The sequence below is a fragment of the Myodes glareolus genome, chromosome 3, assembly GCF_982192425.1.
Source record: "Myodes glareolus chromosome 3, mMyoGla1.1, whole genome shotgun sequence".
In the NCBI taxonomy this organism is placed as follows: domain Eukaryota; kingdom Metazoa; phylum Chordata; class Mammalia; order Rodentia; family Cricetidae; genus Myodes; species Myodes glareolus.
The window spans coordinates 58,905,337-58,926,188 of NC_142028.1; the positions used below are offsets into that span (position 1 = coordinate 58,905,337).

A 20,852-nucleotide genomic window follows, 5' to 3' on the forward strand; every position below is an offset into this window, starting at 1 on the left:
AAACTCAGCAGATGGGCGTCAGCAGTTTCACAGCCCCCGGAAGTGGCGGAGCTGGTCCTGACCCCACTCTCAGCACATTTTTCTGCATCCCTATGTAGTGCATTGCTTCCCCCTTAGGCCTGGGCAGAAGCATTAGCTGGAGCCCCAACAGAGAGATATCTATTCCCAGCCCCATCCCGGCTTTCCACCCTCAGTCTCCCTGGGAATGCTGGCGGTCGTGGAGGTGGAGTTAGGTACACAGTGCCCTTCTCACATGGAATTGCCACATAACAGCTCTTATCCTCAAGAAGTTTCCCTCTTATTGTCCCTAGGAATTAGTGCCTACATGATGAGACACTTCCTTCCCCAAATTGGGGAACATCTAGTAGGAGAAGAATCTGCCTCCTTCACACCTGTCTCTGGGCTCTAGCCACACGAGAGTCAGCAGAGGTAGAGCCTGCTAGGGATAAGCTGCTTCCTACAGCGCTCTGGTCCCAGCAATCGGTTCCCACCCAGTTCTTGGTTTGTCCCTCTCTAGAAAGGTGTGCGGATGTCACACTTTGGAAATCCAGGATGTGAAACTCTGGCCACTAAAAATAGAGGCTCATTTTAGTGCTGTAGGGATACCTTTATCATCACGCACTTCAGTCTTATGAGATCAGTTCCTGCCCACCGGAATCCCAAGCGTTGATATTCTAATAGGCTGTCCCCTGGGCAGGGACTCCAACTGCCTGCTTATTGCCTGTTATAGCTCTCTTAGAAGCAGCCCCAGGTATCCCTTTCACTGCCCTGTTGCTGGTTATGAGCCGTCCCTAGACCAGACCCCAGGACTAGAAGATACTGTTAACTACTAGCCAAGGTTTGTTCCAAGGGTGGTTTCGGTGCCCCAAGCTAATGGCTTGGCACATGATGGCATTCCCAAGGGAAGCACTCTCTTTCCATCAAAAGAGGCCAGAGGAACTAGTAAGAAGCAAGAGAAGAATTGAAGGGATGTGGGAGGTTTCCTAGCGCACAGGAAGGACTATGACAGCCGAGTCCTGCCATGAAAGAACTGTACTTCTGCTTTTCCTGATGACATTGGATGCAGGTTGTGTGTCAATGGGATGGCAACATCTTTTGTAAACATACTGATGTTTTTTCCTTATCAAGAGTAAGCAGGATTTCCCCCACTGAGAGTTGGCGCCCAACCCCTACTCCCCCACCACCCGCTTCTTGCCTTTCCACTGACTTAGTCTGTTCAGAACCACAGGGTGGGCAGTTTCTAAACAGCACAAACATTTCTCACAGCTCTGGCGGATGTGAAGGCCATGGTCAAAGACCTGACAGATTTGGTGTCTGGGAAGGTCCACTTTCAGGCTCAGAGCTGGTATCTCATTATGTCACCATATGGGAGAGGAGGTGAACAAGTTCCCTTGGGTCTCTTTTGCAAGGATATTGGTTCATTCATCTGGGAAGAACCTTCGTGATTGAATTAACTCTCAGAGGATCCTACTTCCTAATACTAGCTTTGGTGGATATTAGTAATTGAGCATGGAGTTTGAGGGAGAAACAGATACTCACACTATAGCGTCCAACAAGCAGCCACCATAAGTGTCCTATGTCTGATGACGAGTAATGATGCAGTTCATCAATCCATCCACTATAAATAGTGATACAGTTCATTGATCCATCCACTATAAATAAGAAGAATTATTACATAGGTCCTGGAGGTCCCATGGAGACTTCTGACCCTGTCTCCATACAGCGCATCTCTTCCGTGAAAGAGATGTGTAATAAACCTGTAAGTGTGAACAATGGTGTGATAGAAAGGAGTATTGACACTATACGGAAAAGTCAAGAAGCAGCCAAGGCTACTATTGGCAGTGGACAAGAAGGCTCTTGAGAAGCAGGTTCCTGAGTGAAGAAGACAGGACTGTTATGGCTTTTCAGAGCAAGACTTCTGAGTACAGATATGGTCTCTGATGCCTAATTAATTTCATTACCTTAGGCAAGCCGTTAACCTTCTGTGTCTGCATTTCCTCATCTGGAAAACAGAAACCCTGGTAGAAACTCAGCTCAAACAATCAAGTGCTTTATCAGACTAATACTATCCCAGATTGACCATCCCTTAAGTGGCATGTCTGGGAGCAGAATTGGTTCAACCTTTAGAGTCATGCGTGTCTATAATGAGGTACTTGAAGGCTAGGATACAAGTCCAAACATGGAACTCATTTATATTTCCTATATAGCTTATGCATATAATCTCAAGATACTTTTATGTGACATCTTAAATACTTTTATGTACGAAGCAGTTTTATTATACAGAGTTTTCTGCTAGCAGCGTCTTGTTGACACCAAAATTTTGGCTTTTGAAGCATTTTGAGTTTGGATTTTTCGATTAAGGATGCTCAACTTCTGTTGCTATTTGGGGAAGATGTGTCTCTGGCAGAATTCTTGGCTAAGCTGTTCTGATCTACATTTTTCATGCTGCTACCAAGGGAAGTTAAGAAGTCAGCTGACTAGTAGAAGTTCTAACTTACTCTACTGGATAAGTATGTGGGCACTGATTACATGGGTCCTGATCACAGAGCAAGTGACGTAGATTTTTGTTTGTTTTGCTTTGTTTTGGTGTTGTTTCATGTGGTGTTGTAGTGCTTGGTACAGTTCCTCAGCCTCCTTTCTGTCTCTTACTTCCCAGGAATTGACCAAGGTCAAATGACCTATGACGGCCAACACTGGCATGCTACCGAGACCTGCTTCTGCTGTGCTCACTGTAAGAAGTCCCTCCTGGGGCGACCGTTCCTCCCAAAGCAGGGCCAGATATTCTGCTCACGGGCCTGCAGTGCCGGGGAGGACCCCAATGGCTCTGACTCATCTGATTCAGCCTTTCAGAACGCCAGAGCCAAGGAGTCTCGCCGCAGTGCCAAAATCGGCAAGAACAAAGGCAAAACAGAGGAGTCCATGCTGAGCCAGCACAGCCAGCTGCAGGTGAGTTCTAACCGGCTCTCAGCTGACGTGGACCCCCTGTCAGTGCAGATGGATCTCCTCAGCCTATCCAGTCAGACACCCAGCCTCAACCGGGACCCTATTTGGAGGAGCCGGGATGAGCCCTTCCATTATGGGAATAAGATGGAGCAGAACCAATCCCAGAGTCCTCTGCAGCTACTCAGCCAGTGCAACATCAGAACTTCCTATGGCCCAGGAGGGCAGGGAGCAGGAGCCCAGTCTGACGTGTGGGCCAAGCACTTCAACAACCCCAAGAGAAGCTCATCAATGGCCATGAAGGGGCATGGTGGCAGCTTTATCAAGGAGTGTCGTGAGGACTATTACCCAGGGAGACTGATGTCCCAGGAGAGCTACAGCGATATGTCCAGCCAGAGCTTTAATGAAACCCGAGGCAGCATCCCAGTTCCCAAGTACGAGGAGGAGGAAGAGGAAGAAGAAGGTGGCATATCAACGCAGCAGTGCCGGCCCCGTCGTCCACTCAGTTCCCTGAAATACACAGAGGACATGACACCCACGGAACAGACTCCTCGTGGCTCTATGGAATCACTGGCCCTGTCAAATGCAACAGGTAGGTTGGTCCTGGGCACTACAGTGTTTTTTCTATACAATGCCCTCTTCCAGCTGGATGGTGAAGAAGGTTGACCCAAGTGTCAGATAGCTTCTGTCTTTACTAGAGAAAGCCTGAGTCCAAAGTCTAGTTGCCTATGGTACATGGTGAGGTTTAGGGGTGGGCAGAAGCTCCCGGTAGAAGGAGAGGAGCAAAGTCAGAAATGATGCCTTCTCTGGGGTTTGAATTCAGCTTGCCGGGTAGGGCTCTGGAGATTGTGTGGCATTTCTTCTGGTGACATTTAGGCTGATGTGCCATCCTGCCACGCCCACCCATCATTGCCTTTAACTACTAGAGAGTGGCATTGTATGTGTATGTGGGAGAATATAGCAAAGTTAGAGGAGCAGCCATGGGTAAGGCGAACTGTTGGCCAGCAGCATTCGTGAGGAAGAATAGCTGTATACGGTGGTGGTGTTTACCGCACACCTGGAATGCAAGTGCCCCAGCCTGGTGTTGCTTGAGGAGCCCAGTATCTCAAAGATATACAAATAAAACGTGATATATATATATATAATATGTATATGAAATACAGATAAATATGCAGATGAGGAGAAAAGCTGACTAAAAGGGACAGGATGGAAGCAGATCATCTCAGGATACTGTCTCCAACAGTTTCTCAGCTGGCTAGAGAGATAAGACAGTTGCCTAAGATGACCGTGGCTTTACTGTACGTTCTGTGTTTCTCTTACTGATGAGGGTATGCAAACCAGCCAGAGGGCTGTGTCAGACTCAACCAGTGAGTCATTTGTCGGGAGTGTTTCAGTCAGGCTCAGCAGAGCCACGTGTTAGTCTGCGCCTGGATAAGAACGCTCTAGGGCATACTAGGCGTGTTCAGTGTTTCTGTCTCTCTAACAGCGGAGAATCGGAGTCACAGGTGTACCTTCCTACCTGGTCCCACAGTCAGCGACATGTCAGGGGTCTACACCCTTTGGTCATTGCAACATAGAGACGTCTCCTTGTAGGCCGTGGGTGAGGCGCGCTCGGACGGTGAATAGAGAAGGTAAACATCAGTCCCGTCTGCTGGGCTCAGCCCCCTGCTCAGCCCCCTGCTCAGCCCCCGCTGCCAGTCATCATAAACAGGAATATTTCAGCTAATGCATACAGTTCTTACCACATGCCAGGCATACCACATGCCAACCATTGTTCTGGGCACAACGCAAATATTAGCCATTAATTAGTTGTCACAACACTACAAGGAAAACATCATTATTCTTATTTCTGAGTTGGAAAATCAGAACCAGAAAGTCTGAGAATTACTCAGCCTTTTAAAATTAATTAAACCTGCCCTTTGACCACTTCATGTATGCGTATAGCATATTCTGATTACTCTTCCGGCCCCAACCTCTCATCTCCCTCCCACGCCTGTTTTCTTCCCCTTCTCCCAGTGGGTCCCTTTTTCGTGTCCATGTCTTTCTGTTTCATTTTGGGACCCACTGAGTTTTAACCAGGGGTTTTCTGAGTGACCATGAGCATGGAACTACCCACGGGAGCTTGGTGGGTACACATCCAAAGATAATGACTCCCCACCCTCCCAGAACCCCCAGTAGCCCATAGTTCAGCAGGAAGGAGTAGGGCCTGCCTGACCCCTTCCGTCCGGTGTCCCACTGACCGCAGAACCACGCTTTCTGTTAACCCTGCAGCTGCTGCCGTCATATGCCCCCACTTGATTCGGTCTTTCAGAGCAGTTAAAAACACAGACTTTTAAAGGCCTGGAATCCATTTAAACCCTCTCCACGACAAACAAAAGTCTGAGTCGTAGGATGTCTATACAATGAGCTTTACCTTGTCTCTCTCCTCAGACGCTTTGACTATAATACAAGTGTATTCCCACTTGTCCCAAAAAACAAAGCTCAGCTGTTCTTACCCCCTGTTTCAGATGATGGAAAAAGTGAGACTTGGGTGAATAAGCACCTTCCCTGACATTGTAGAAATAAGCAATTGGTGCTGCGAGGACTTCCTGGGAACACTCATGTGCTATAATCCTAAGAGGAGAGTAGGTAAATATGCACTTCAGTCTCTGAAGCTGGCTTCTTAGGCAAGACCACGTGGCCTAGAACCCCTGGGACACATGTGGTAAGATGTGTGCTCCTCAGCCTTCTCCGCAAACAGAGGCAGAGCCCAGGCATCTGTGTTTGCTAGCTCCTCCTTGCTGTTCCGACGTGTGTCATTGTCTTAAAACATGTTCTGGGTTTGTCTATTTTGACCATAACCTTAGGGGATCTTATAAGGAAATCGGGGGCATCAAGTAGGACTCTGAGGAAGGCCAAGAAAGCACACATAGTCTCTACTTCTAAGGGAGAGATGAGGGGGTGTTTACCCCGTGATTCTCAGAGGATCATCAGCGGACACTCCCTCCGCCTCTGATTTCTGAAGGGAAATGTGGAGCCATGTGTGATGAGGCTGAGAAAAAAAGACTCTGGAGATGAGCACTGTCCAATATGGTAACTAGTAGCCATGTGTAACTAGTAAAATTAGATTAATTAAGATTAGATGTAATGAACGTCACAGGTCATTGGTCAATAAGTAAGATATAATTCAGTATTAGCAAGGGTTCTCTAAAGATACAGAACATGCATACATACATACTGGGAGTACATACAGTACGTACATACTGGGAGATTGTACAAGGAGGTATTCGACTAGCGTATGGGAAGCGTGTGGTTCAGGGAGTCCAACAACGGCTGTCTCGTGGTCAAGAGGCCGAGAATCCAGTAGTTTGTTCAGTCCACAAGGCTGGATGTCTGAGTGGCCCCAGTCTGGTGCTGAAGGCCTGGGGGATTCCGGGAGGGCTGCGGGTCGACAGTCTGTATGGGAATCCCAAAGAAACTGGTCCCAACACTGGCAAAGGAATGTCCCAGAGACGGGATAGAAGACCTTGCCGGTGAGGGCAAGCAGGCAGAAAGCAAAGCTTCCATCTTCCATGTCCTTTTGATCTGGGTGTCTGCCAAAAGATGCCACCCAGGTTTAGGGTGAGCCTTCCTGCTTTTACAACCTGTTCAAGAACTCTCTCGCTGGAGTGCCTGGCAGCTCGAGTTTCAGTTAATTCCAGGTGCCGTTAGGTTGACAGCCAAAATGAGCTATCTCAAGTGCAACAGCAATGGACCGAAATGTAAATTTCCTTTCCATTAATTTAAATTGCATTAACTGCATGAAGCTAATGGCAGCCCTGTCAGACAAAAGGACAGAGTGAGTGTCTGGTCTGTGTGCCGGGTTAATCCCACTGTCAGTCTCTGGGAGCTCTTACACAAGCCTTGGAGCCTTGGTTTTCTGGTTTTCAGCCACTGGTTGAAAACAATAGGAGGTTGGGAGTTACGGTTCTGATGTTAATTTCTTTAAAATCATTATTTATTTGCTTTAGACAGGGTCTCATGGCTGATCTCAAACTCATTATATAGCTGACAAGGACCTTCAAGTTCTGGATCTCTTGCCACCAGTGCTGGGATCACAGGAGCACACCACACCCAGTTCATGGGGTGCTGGGGGTTGAACCTGGGGCTTTCGGGAGAGCACTCTACCCAGGTACCTCTCATATGGACTCTGGGTTCAGATCTTCCCTTCATCTATTTTTTAACGCATGACTAGGGGTTGAACCCGGAGTCTCACGCCTGCGCAGTCAATGCTCCACCCCTGAGCTGTACCCACACCGCCCTTTTCCTTTCATGGTTTGTTTTGAAGCTAGGTCTCACTCAGTTGCTCAGCAGGCCTCGATGAGTGATCCTTCTTGCTCAGCCTCCTGAGCAAGCTGGATTGCAGGCCCCAACTACCAGGCCTAGCTCTACTTCATTGCTCAGGAGTCCTGTGACTTTAAACAAGTCTCAAAACAAGTTCTCAAAGACGTGATCTTCTAGAAATCAGGATTTAATGACTTAATACTTCCTTTGTAGGGATTTTACAAAAATTCAATGGTAGATGTAGTTAAATCCAAGAGGCGTGTCTGACCCTCTGTAATGGTTTCTGGATACTGCATATTGTTTTTTTTTTCCTTTTCCTCCAAGACACATTGCAGGCTGACTCAGCTGCCCCCCTCTCCTGGTGTTCACCAATGTGTGGGTTTGCTGTGTGTAGAAATACCCCTGTGGCCCCATCTTTCCCCAAGCAGCAAGAGGCCATACATAAAGCAGGAAAGTGAAGAAAGTCGTTTTGTGCCCTTGGTTTACCATGGGACTATCAGACATGACAGCCAGGTAGAAAAATGACGGCTAATATTACAAGCACAGCTTCTGGTCCTCCTTGTAGCCCAGCATAAATGATTTTTTACATCCTATCCCTCGTAGCCCTACACTGAAGATACAGCTTTGAAAGATGTAGAAAGCTGGCCTTCTTTCTGATCCTCGGGGATGCATTTGAAGTCCGCCAGAACATTTAGTAGTCTTTTGAGAAGACAATGATCTGAACCATTCATTCATTTTTAAGCCTTAGAATCTTAGACTGTGTTACAGATATCATTCACTAAGCCCTCAGTCATGCCTCTAAAACTTGCTTCAGAAAAATGGATTTATTTTTCCTTCTGAGGTAGCTTATGCTATTGGGTAAATTCCATGTTTAATCGTGCCAACAGCATGGTCCTTTGTGGACAGCATTGTTCTTTTGAACAGATCTTAATAAAAGCACAACTCAGCCATTTGCCAGCATCTGATCTGGGCCCTGGCACTACCCAGATTGTTTAGAACTGGGAGTGCACAAGTCTTCTCCATGGAAAACACGGTCCATGCCTTCTGCTACCACTGGGTGACTCAGGAAAGCACAGCCTCCAATGTGTAAACACCAGTGTGAGAACATTGCAAAGCTCCTTCACCCTGCTCTTTCCCAAATATCATGTGGCGCTCCATGATAATGGAGGTCATAGAAGACCACTGATCATGAGTTAACACCTGACACCTTTACATGCACTGTAATTTTGAAGGCTCACAGCGCTCAGAGATAAATCACTGTCACAGTCATTTCGGGGATGAGAACGCTAACGTTCATAGTTGTCAATGCTGGCATCGTGCCTTAGATATATAGAAGTTCCTACTTCTTTAATCTAAGTTCTAACAAATGCCAGCGACTTGAACCCAGATGGGGCAGACTGTAAAGTCTGCGCTCTTACCTGCCCTGATCCATGTCCTCACGAGAAGGGCCATGATCACAGTCAGGGGATTTTCACAGTGATTTTATATAAAGAAACGAGGCCTCTTTTCCCTGCTGTAGCTGGTGTGTATGCCAGTCTGGCTCTGGTGGTGAAGCATAAGAGCACAGGTACTCAATAAAGCAAAGGACAGAAGGCAGAGGGATCTGTCGGGTTTGAGGTGCTGAGATCGGTCAGCCTTAGAAAGACAAGCAAGACCGGGACAAATGGTCCAGGGGTTGGTGCCCGGACAAGTGAGGTAATAGAAGAAGGACATAGCTGGCCCCAGTGTGTGGCAGAGATGGGACTGGAGGCCCCTGACAGAAGCCATTACCACTGGACAGCTCTAGGCTATGAGATGGTCCTGGTTGAAGAACTGAGCATGGTCCTTGATGAATAGCTGCCTTCTGTCAGAGGTGGCCAGAGCAGCTAGAGCCGAGACCAGCAGGAAGGGAATCCAGGTGCAGGGAGTCAGGGAAAGGGAAAATGACTTCGACCTGGGTGCCTGCTCTGTGAAGTACAGCTGGCTGAACGAGAGCACAGGCTGCGCGCAGCCTGCGGAAGTCAAAGGCTGGCTTACCTATTCTTTCTTTGGTATCCTCATCTTTAAATTGTAACGTCGGGGTTGCTAAGGGGGATTGAATTAATTCCTATAAAGAATTTAGAACAGTGCCCAGCACCCTGGAAAAGCCCATAGGACATCAGCAGCTGCTGGCATTAGTAGGGGTAACTGTCTGTACGTGCCGCTAAGGATGTGCCACTGAGCTAAAATGAGCTGGAGCCTGCTCTGCTTTTATCTATAGTCTAATGAAGTTGACAGTAACCATGCAAATGAGCAGCATAGAATTCCAGGTGATAGGGATGGTATCCTACAAGCTATACACAGGAGGAACCTTGGTGCAGGCGGGCATACTGAAAAAGAGAGACAATAAGGGAAGGACCGTGAACAGTGTGGAGAGCAGCACATGCAAAGGCCCTGTGGTTGTAGGATATGGAAAGTGTGAGCTGAAGGAAGATCATGGCTGGATGGCAGGGCTATGGGAAAGCCTTTAAAATGTTACGCCGAGAAGGGAACAAGGTGACATCATCTGATCTAGGTTTTAATGAGATGGCCATAGTAGTTTTAGGGGCATGTAACTAGCAAAGGGCCAGTATGGCCTCATAGGAAGACCAGGGAGTGGGGGCGGGTGGCAGTCCAGAGTGGTGTCCAGGATATAAATAGGGTAAAGAAGTTCCAAATAAGAGAAAGGCCAAGACAGCCTGTTAGGGGAAGAAATGGGCAGAGGTTTGCAGCAGTGCAGGGAATGGGTCCTGGGAGCCAGGGGAAGACTGACTTGTGAGACACTGGTGCTGGATGAGAGGTTTCAGCATCAGAACTGCTGACTTGTGCCAGCATTGGCAGAAACTGCCCGTGTGCTTGGCCTGGCTCCGAGGAGAGAGCTGACGGGCTCCCCACCTTTGGTCACATCCATGGCACATTCTGTCATTTGTACCTTTGGACAGGCCTCAGCTCCCTCCCTGGAGAAGAGGGAGTCAGCTATTCGATGTGAAACCATTGGTGGCTGGGGGGTGTGGTAATTTTTTTAGCCTTCGTGGCAAGCTGGAGAAGTTGTGAACAATGGTGTCAGTTCAAAGTGACCACTGGCATGGCTCGCTCTCCTGGGAATGTCTGAAATGCTTTTTAATCCTTATAATGCGAACTAGTTCCATAAGCACTGGGGGTAGAACAGTTCCTCTGTTCTGTATAGCTGGGATATCTATTCTTCAGCCCGGTTTCTTTATTTAAATAGTTAAGCAGAACCTCCTTAACCACTGGGTATAATTTGAGGGGCCACACCTCAGATATGCTCAGGAAATGTCTGGCCCTGATCTTCTGGTTAATTTCTGTGTTAATAACTTGTCTTGTCGTGGCAAAAACAGCTGAAAGATGGAAGGTTCTGTCTGTGCTCATAGCCCCAGAGTATAGTTGGTGTGGTGGGGACATCAAGGCAGCAGGACTGCATGATCGCTGAGGCCTGGCTCATAGTAGCTGACCGCACTGCATCCACAGTCAGGAAGCAGAAAAAGATGAGCATTGGTATTTGGTTTGATTTCTCCTTTTTATTCAGTCTAGCACCCAAGCCCAGGCAATGGTGTTTGGGGCTGTGCATTTGAAAGCCTAGAACCCACTTGAATTCTATCCATTGACTTCCCCACCAGGGTCCGCCTGGGAAGGACTTGGGAAATGCTTTGGGGTTGTCGTTGCCCTGGCATACAGACTCTTGCTTGCAGTGGGCAGGGTCTGCGCCGTGTGTTTCCAAGTTCTTGGCCTATTACTAAAGAACAAAATAGAAGCCCAAACAGATTATAAAGTAGAATGGTAATTAATCAGAAGCAAAGCCACAGTATGGATTAGAAATAAATAATACATTGTCAAGATTGACAGTGGACACATGAGTGAGGGTACTCAAGGTGTCTGATTACTGTTTGGAGCTTCCCTTTATGACATTCAAGAGGTAGAGATTTTAGGTTACTAGGGATATAATTTGAGTGGTTCTCTATTTTGAGAAGGAGGCTTAGATCATATAATTTTTGCTCGCTCCTCATATCCTTTCCCATAATGCATCTTATTTTAATTGTATGAATGCCAGTTATGCCTCCATATAAGATGGTAATTAGGGAGTCCTATTGCCCTTATTGTCATGCACCCGGTCGTGACCAGCCTGGATGGGTCCCTAACCCATAGGTCCCTATTTGTGTTTCAGAATGTGTTTGAATAGAAACAGGATGTTATCAGGGCATTTGCTAAGGGAGTAACTTATTTCTGTTGTTTAAAGCAGGTATGAGACTCCATGCAGGTGAGAACCCAGGTTGCCAACAGGTTGCTAGGTGCTTTGGAGAGGGGTGTGCTCACAACCCAAGGCAGGTTGCTAAGTTAGATAAGATGCTGAGTTATATAATGTGGCTGTTAGCAGCCCTATCCCTTAGTATCCAATAAAGAGGAAAGAGATTAATTTTTTTCAGTAGTCCATTCCCAAAGTCCAGAATTAAATCTCATTGCACTGACTTGGATCACCTAACAGTTCTTAAACTGACCTCCACAGCCAGAATCACATGCCCAACCCAGGCCTAGGCAATGAAGTCAACCTTTCATTACTGTGGCGGGTTGGGGGGGGGGGGGGGTTATACTATCTACTTTTATGTTGGTGTGGTATAGTACCATGACCAAAGCATCTTATAGAAGAGAGTTTACCTTGGCTTACAGTTTCAGAGAGATAGAGTCCATCATGGTGGGGAGGCCTGGTAACAGTCAGGAGGAGCAGCAGAAACAAGGAGCTCCCCCAGCACGATTTTATCCACTTACTGGAAGCAGAGGCAGGGGGCGAGGGGAGAACGGGAATGGGGGCAGGAAGGGAAACAAGGTTAAAAGCCCTCAAACCCCCTCCAGTGACATCATTCCTCTTCCTAAAGGTTCCATAACCTCCCCAACCAGCATCACTAACTGGGAACCAGGTGTTGAAGTGCTATGGGAGACATGTCTTATTCACACCACTGCAAGGCTTCTCAAAAGGAAGTCAGGTCATGTATTTAAAGAAAAAGTGAAGCCACTGGTTTCTAATCTTCCCTATGTGTCCCTTCCATCTGCAGCTGGCCTTGTAGACTGATCCCATCCTCTAGGAGACCCTCAATCTGGATTTGACATCAAATGCTTACACAATCTGAATTTGACATCAAATGCTCATTTTGTATGGTAGCTTGGTTTTTTCTTTTCCTAGAGAAGATAAAATGGCCCTGGTTTCAGAGGGGTGACCCTAAAGTGACTGTTTGATGGGGTGGACTAGACGGAGCCCGACCATCTCATCGCTGTTAGCGACATGCTTGAGGCCATGCCTGCTTCTGAGGTAACTTGTCAGTCCTCAGGGAGACTGGATTGTCTTGTTGCCATCTTGGGTGCTGAACTCGCCTCTGCTCACGGACATTGCTAGGGGACTGTGAACAGCATGAGGCCGTGGAAGGACCAGTTGACTTTCCTTCCTAGGTCAATCTTCTGGTCAGAGAGAAGGCAGCAATGGACAGATGGGAGAGACCCTAGTCTAGAGTGGTCAGTACATCTCTGCCATGTGCCATGCATGGTCTTGCTGACATTCTTTGGGTCCAGCTGTTTTCCACTGTTTCAATGTTTGTTAACTATTTGGGAGGCATATTTATAACCTCTTTGGGATCTGGACAGTCAGTTCAGTCAAGAGTAAGTAACCGTGGCTGCTGATGAGAGAGAAAGAGTGGCTGATTTTGTTTATTTGATCACCAAAGGAACAACACTGGAAAACTGTTCAACAAAAAATGTATCTTGGCACCCTCCATCTTCTTGTAAAAGCATGCCAGCCTTAAAGGCATCAGCTCTCTCAAAGCTTGCACGGTGCCTACCTTCCCATGATCACCTGCTGTGTCCCTTGAGCTCATTCTGGTGTTAGCACAGGATCTTTCAGTGGGTTATACCAAACTTCACCCATCTGCCCTCTACTCCTTTACCTTATGGGAAGTTCCTCCCAGAGCAATGGGATTCTGATGTGATTCAAACCTAGATCCAGCATCAAAGACTGTATTTCTCTTTCTGTGTGTGCAGAGGAGTGTCTCTGTATGTATCCGTGTGGGTGTGTGCTAGAGACTGACATGGAGTGTCTTCTTCTATCACTCTGCCTTATTTTTTGAGACAGAGTCACTCCCTGAACCTGGAGCTCATCCGTTCAATGAAGCTGACTGGCTAATGGTCTTCAGAGATTGACACCCTGTCTCCAGTGCCTGCCCAGTGCTAAGGTTACAGATGTGCACTGCCATACCTGGCTCTTGGGTTGGTGCTAGGAATCCAAATTTCAGATCTCTATGCCTGCATGGCAAGCACTTGGCTGATTGAGCCATATCCACAGCCCCTTGGAGAGTGTGCTTCCCTGTGCACATAACTAGTCCTTCACTTCATCCTCCGAGCAATCCAGTGATCTCTTGCATTACATTATCTGCATGTTTGTCTGTCATGCAAGCTCTGGGCATCTTCTAAAACTCACCAACAAAATCGCTCAGGAATCCAATGAGGAAACAGCATCTAGCTCGTGTCCCAGAGAACACATAGAGCCGCTGAGTTAACGGCCCACCAAGTGGTAAAAACCCAAACCATCATTTCAGGAGAATGGCCCTATTTGCTGTTTGGTCTGGAATTAGAACTTCCATCTTCGCTGCAATGCCCTCTTTGCCTGGAGTCCAGCACCCTGTTAACACAAAAGAAAAATTAAAGTATGTCTCATCGCAAAACTTGTGAATGTGAGCTGGGAAGAAGGCTCAGTTCACAAAATACTGAGCACACAGCATGGAATCCTGTTTTCAGTTTCTGAGTCATGTACCAGCAGAGTGCCATGCTGCATGCATGTAACATGCAAGTAGAATGCAGGTGTAATTCCAGCGGTAGGAAAAATGGAGATAGGAGTCTAGACCTTGCTGGCCAATTAGTCTAGCCAATCAGGAAGCTGCAGATTCAGGGAGAGGCACTGTATAAACAAATTAGAGGAAGAAACTGGACATTGGCCTCTAGCTTTCACATGGATGTTCATGCACATGCAAACACATAAATACAGACACCAAAATAAAACGCTTCTAAATGTGTCCAACTTCAAATCACTCCTGGTAGAGTAGATAGTGTCTCAATAAGTAAAGGAAAACTTCCTTCATTGTCTATCACATGTGAGTGACATGTTTTCTAAATATATGAATAATTATAAAAGATAATGGTGACATGTCAGGAACATTTGATAATTTTTATATCCTCAAATGAACACAATAGAAAAAGTGGACAGCTTTTGTAACAGGGTCCACTTTAGTTGTAGAATCAAAGTGAAAGTCAAAAGTATACAAGACGAGAGATTCACAAGAATTGAAAGATGGTTAGTATGGGATTAGTTAATAAGGGCAAAGGGTTTGGAGAGATCTCTCCGCTGGTAAAGTACTCAAAAGCATAATGGCCCAAGTTTGAGCCCCAAATCCCATACTAAAGGGGGAGGGCAGTCATGGTGGCTTAGCAGTCACGGGCCAGTGCTGGAGAGACATGGACAGGGAGATCCCCTAGGCTCATGGGCTACCTAATATAACCTACTTGGTGAATCCAGACCAGTAAGAGACTGTGTCTTTAAAAAAAAAATTAGCACCTAAAAAGTGAAACCTGAGATTGTCCTCTCATCTCCACATGCATGTTCACATGTAGGCATGCACACCAATGTACACACACACCACCACCGCATCACATCGCACACCAGACGGAGGAATAAATTCCCTTTACTGGAGACACCCATATGGCCTAGGTCAGAATCTATGAGTGGGAAGGCAAGCTTAGAACCACAGTGGGTACCATTCCTGGGTGCTGCTGGCTTCTAGTAGAGGCTGGAGAGACTTCCAGACATCTTACGGTGCCCAGAGCAGCAGTCTACACCTGCTGCTCCAAAGCATTTCCTGGCACCGTAAGAAATGCCAAGGCACTGAGACTAGACTAACTATAAAGAATTCCAAAATCCTCATCCAACTCAGAGGATGGCATGATGGGCAGTGGCGAGAACCCCACCTCTTTCATCTGCTCCAGCAGGAGTACGCCTTGGCTTGAGCTCAGCAGGGTGAGGCTGACCTTGGCATCTTCCTCCTCTGCAGCTCTGTGCTCTGTCCCTCAGGCCTGCAGCTCGCTGATCAAAGGCAAATTCTGCCACACAAGGGCACGGGCAGGCCTGAGGCGACACCTCTGAAGCCTTTCCTCACTCTGGCACCTGGCAACTTCACTACTGAAGAGTTTTATTTCTTTTGTTAGGTCCCCAAGTGTCCACCTGCTGCAGAAGGGAACTGGGATGGAATTTGGGAATCAAGTCTAACAGAAAGGCTGGAAGGCACGTGTCAGAATTAGTGAGTGAGTGTGAGGTTTAGCCACCTGGAGATGTCAGCTACCCGGACCAGTGTGAGCTCTCATGTCAGGAAGCCCTGCTGTTTGGGCAGGGGACAGGTGTGGAACAGAATTCTCTTTAGCCCAAGAGATGAGCCTTTTCTCACTGGATCTGTTTTCCTGTCTTCCCTGAGATAGAAGAGATTACCAGAACCCATGACCTAGTTATGCCCCCACCAACCTCACAGTCAGAGTGGCTGTCACCTCAAAGTTCTGGTTTCCTTACCACCATCACCACCACCACTATCACTATCAATTAACTTCTCAGAGAATTCTCATATGGTCCAGCAAATTAATTTGTCCATCGAATCTATGGATAAAAAACTGGCCTGGCTAAGGGGTGAGAACAAGGAAGACAATGGAGACATCGGAGCCGTAGACGTTTTCCTTGGAGATCATTTTCAGCTCTAGAAACGAGCCTAGCATGGCCCTGGGCGATGGATCTGCTTCAGTTGCCGTGCCATCTGCTGGGAGACAAACGCACCACATCTTGCCGACACTGCCCTCCAGCTCCCCTTAATAGAACTCCAGTTTCACCAAGCCTAAGCTGCTCAGTGCCTGGGGTAAGCAGGACTTCTGTCCTGAGAGCATTTCTAAATCTGATGCTTTTCCTCTTCTCAGGAGTTGGGACTCCCTAAAACACAGGTGGCTACCACTGTCTTTTCTGTCTTCTGGAACAGTTTCTTGTAGAGGTCATTTGGTGACCAGGCATCTGTGTGGCACACTTCTGTCTGGCTATATTGAATGGAGCACATGAGGGAAAGGGACATATTTTACTCCATATTTTATTCTTCTGAACCCTAGAACTTGCGGAAGAGAAGAGTTTTCAACCCCGGTAGTGGACTCAAAGAATGTCAGCACCACCTGTCCCCGCTGTCTTCCTCAGCTAAGCTTGGGGGCCTCTCTTTGATTTGTGGATATTCTTTACTCGCAATGCAGTCCCTAGTATCCTGTATCTCGTTTGCAGAAATGGCCTAAGATGCCACAGCTTCCCTCACAGCACCCTACCTCCCCAGATCTACTCTACGGGGCTGGCTTTCTAGTGCTCTTTGCTGGTGAGCCTCAGCAGCCCTGTTTTATCTGCTTTCCAAACCAAAATCTGGTCCAAGATGATTTTGAAAGGACAAAAATGAAGAGAGAATGAAAAGGTATCTTAAGGAATTGTGATGTTGAATTGTTTTATTTTCATTTATTTGACAAATATTTATTGAGCACCTACCATGCTTCAGGCACCTTGCTAGCTGCCAAGTGCACATTGATGAATAAGTCTGATATACTCTCGGGATGGGTCGGGGCCCCAGTAGGAAACAGCTGCTATGCTCAAGAGGTAATTAAAGAAAGCCAAATGAAGAAGCAGCCTCTGGATTGCAAATCCAGTCTCGGTAGAGAATTACAGCCACCCTGTAACCTACCAGGAAGGAGCCAGACCAGTCTGTCTCCCGGTGATCAAACTTACCTGGGAGTCAGAGATCAAAGGGAACCCCCAGTGCAGCTCTCAGGGCAGAGTGCAGCAGAGCCCTGGTTTGGAATCTAGCAGGGATGTACAGGCACAGAGAGAAAGCAGATTGTGGCAAGCGCAAAGAAAGAGATGAGCCAGGCTGGAGAAGAATACGTTAAGGCTCAGCTACACAGAAAATGGTCAGGGAAGCGTTCTCAAACGGTCTTGCAAGGGAGGAGGGAAAAAAGAGGATGGTGAGAGATAGCATGTGCAAAGGCCCTGGGCAAGAGAGCACTTGCCTAGTTCCAGGAGCTCAAGGAGCCCAGTATGGTGAGAGACGGCTGGAAGAGATGGCTTTATCTGAAACTATAAAGCCAATCTCATTGCCGGTTCAAACTTAGCCTCCTGCTGTTCCCCTGGCAGCACTGCCCTGCTCCTGTTTGCTTTAGTCAGGTGCACTGGAGTGGAAAAAGTCAGATGACTTTCGTGGAAGGCTGAGAAAGCATATTTAGGACCATAAGGAAGCAGGGATCAAAAATAGCACTTCTGCTGGGTGAGGGAGAAGTTGCTATTTAAAGTGGAAACAAGAATAAAAAAAAAAACTATCTATGCACTCCTTCTGTGGGTATTTGTATCGATAAAGTTTATCCTTTTTTTGGAATGCTTTCTGCCCTGGTTAGATCTGGATTTCATACACAGTGCATTCCCATCCTATCCAGATACCTCCTTAACCAAACAACTGATTAATGGCCAGAGCCAAAGCTTCCCTTCAGATGCGCTGTGAGGTTTGAAAGCACGGCTAAACAGAAGTGTGATTCTCACAGTCCCGCCATTTATCTTCCTCCCTTGTACAAACAAGCCAACGTCGGCCATGGACAGCCAGCTCCAAGTGCTGTGCACCCGTCTATTTGTCTTTAAGGAGAAGGATGAAAGAGTTGGCATTTCCCCTGTATATGACTGTTGCCATAGTTACAAGGCTTTCATCCATCTTTCAAAGTTCTGCATCTTTCTGCTTGTCTTGGTTTCTTTTCTTGTTGCTATGATTGGAAAAAAAAAAAAAGAAAAGAAAAGAAAATTACCCTGACAAAAGCAACTTAAGGGAGGAAGATTTTATTTTTGGTTCAATGTACAGCCTGTCAGCGGGGAGGTCACAGCAGCAATGGTTGGAAGGGGCTGATGTCACTGCATCCGCGACCAGGAAGAAAGAGCGGTGGGCGTACAGATGCGAGCATTCCGCTCGCTCTCTCCACTCTTACAGTCTCATTTTTAACAACTAAGCATGAGATTCTCACATCCCCATCCTTCCCAAGTTTCTGATTCTTTCCACTCCCACTCCCTGTCCACAGTCTTGCTTCTGTGCATTCCCAAGGCAACCAAGACCCTACTGTCATAAATGGAGCTAACAGCTGGCAAGCCTTCTAAGTAGGACACCGTGCTAACGCCTACTGCGTAATTATCCCAGTGAATTTTTGTAGTAATGCCATGCAGTTTATGTACACAGGACAGTCCCACAAGAATTGTTCAGCCCCAAATGTCAATAGAGATGAGGTTTAGAACCTTGCCATAGGCTAGATGAGGTAGTACACCCCTTTAATCCCGGCACTCAAGAGACAGACATAGGTGGATCTCTGGGAGTGTAAAGCTAGCTTGGCTTGCATACCACATTCCAGGCTAGCAAGGGCCATATAATAAGACTTTTCTCACAAAACAGAAACAAAACCTGCCACAAAAACTGTCTTTTGTGGGGAGGTTGTCTTGTGAAAAGTTCTTTTTCCTTTAAAAGGTAACAAGGCATTATAATATTAAATAGGGCTTTTTAAAGCAGTCCTGGCTTTCCCTTCACTCTGCAGCTCTCTCGTTTCATATGGAGAATGGTCCACAGTAGCCATCCTTTGGGTTTTGAAGGACTGAGTTTATTAAGAAGGCATCAAACAGAAGTAAAAGAAGAAAACAGCAAGCAGCAGAAAGGTGGTAGAACTTCAGGTCAGGCAGTTACTCCATCACAGAACTGAGTGGGGAAGCCCCAGGGACCAGAGGTGCCAGCTGGAGCAGAAAGTCTTCTCGGTGAGGCTTCCAATTCGCCGTTCCCACCGAGGGCATTTGTATACCATGACAAACTGTAGCTGAGACTTCCCTTTGGGAAGGTGCCTGGGAAGGATTTACCTCCCAACTGTGTTCAAGGACACAGTCCTTTCAGGCTGAAGTTCACTCTCAAGGGCGTGGTATGTTCACTCTTGTCTGTTCTGCTGGTCTCCTTTTCTGTCTAATAGGCTTGGTGGGGGGGGGGGCAGCACAGCCTGGACAAGGGGACTTGGAGGACACTCTAAACATGCTTGGGTCTGAGGTGTGCCAACCCCACTTCCAGCACCAGCCTCTCAATGAACTTAAGCAACACACAACAGTCTACTGACATGGTGTATTATACCCACCTCTGATGGGGGACTGAGTGGTCATTCCACGCCTCACTTTGTGAGTCCTGGCTTTAGGGTTTGTTCTTAGCAGTAGAGGGGGACCCTGCCTTCAGAACTGTCTCTTTGTCAGCATGGATGTTCCGGCTCTGTTTTGTACCAACAGCAACTATGGGTGTGGATCAGGCAAGCATATGCTCCTGCCACTATTAGATCTATCGTAGGTGATCTCAGACCAGGCTAGCCTGGCTCAAGCGCCTCTTTTCTCTTCCTCCACCACCTTGCTGTTAGCGAACGGTGAGCTCTTCTCCCTGGGGTAGCAAACCTGCTGCTGTGAAAAGGAGAAACAGGAGCTTTCATAATCCTCTAAAGCCTTGGAAGACGGTCTCCCTGCTTGGCCCTGCTAGGCCTCCATCCTAACAACCCCCATGCTCTTTCCAGGTTAATCACTGCCTGCTGTCCTCCTCCCAAGCCCCTCGAAAGGTTCATCAGCTAAGATGGGCAGCTGAACGGAATGTGGTGGCACATCTCGTAGTCCTGGCACTCCGGAAGCAGAAACAGGAGGATTATGTTTGAGGTTATCCTGGGCTATATGGTGAGATCCTGTCTCAGTTTAAAAGAAGGAAGAGGAGGAGCAACTAAAGCTATTTGACTGGGAGAACTAAAGTCATAAACTAGGACCAAAAGAGAAAAGAAGTTAAGTTGTTCCGAATTGCGACCTAGAATAGCTTACCAAGCAGAGAGTAGGGACAGAAGACACTACAGGCTGACCACTGAGGTCTCAGGAAGAACAGGAATTGCTCCATGTTGGGCAGTTGGTACCATCATGCCTGGAGGGCAGCTGGTTACGAAAGGTCGTCCTTCATCCTCATTAGCCAGGATTTGAATATGCCCTTGTCCCTCTGCTGGATCACTCTCAGCCTCCCTTAGACTCAGGTTGCTCTTTTGGAAAAAGAAAATGACAGTATCTACTATTCTTGAGATTCAGATGAGGTTAGAAGTGGGAAATTGCCTGTCCCACACATATATAAACAGTGGTAGGTCTTGTCAAATGCCGAGGGAGAAAACCTCACGAGTGGGGCTGCTGGACTCCTGCAGGTGGGCACAGAAGTAGTGAGAGGGATTGGTTCTGGTCCCTCTGAGAGGGGTGCTCTCTGTCAGGACGCTGGGCATCCTCTGTGGACAGGTAAACTCTTACTTTCTGAGTGCAACCCCCATTACTTATCCTCTCTCCTCTGCCCTGACATGTTTTCTCTAGAATGTCAGTACAATTTGACATCATAGATTTGACTTGTGGCACCCTATAGTGGGTTGAATTTGAAATGTTTCCCAATGGAATTATACATTCAAAGCCTTAGTCCCCAGCTGGTAGCACTGTTTGG

General features: G+C 47.3%; 1 protein-coding gene across 3 annotated transcripts in view; it reads left to right on the top strand.

The window, feature by feature from the left end:
* Positions 1-20,852, top strand: part of Prickle2 (prickle planar cell polarity protein 2) — a 341,424-nt gene that overhangs the window by 298,594 nt on the left and 21,978 nt on the right. For all 3 annotated transcript variants that reach the window (XM_085686745.2, XM_048438396.3, XM_048438397.3), the window contains one exon: positions 2,657-3,532. In XM_085686745.2, coding sequence (XP_085542871.1) covers positions 2,657-3,532 — 876 coding nt within the window. The remainder of the gene's footprint in view (positions 1-2,656; positions 3,533-20,852) is intronic.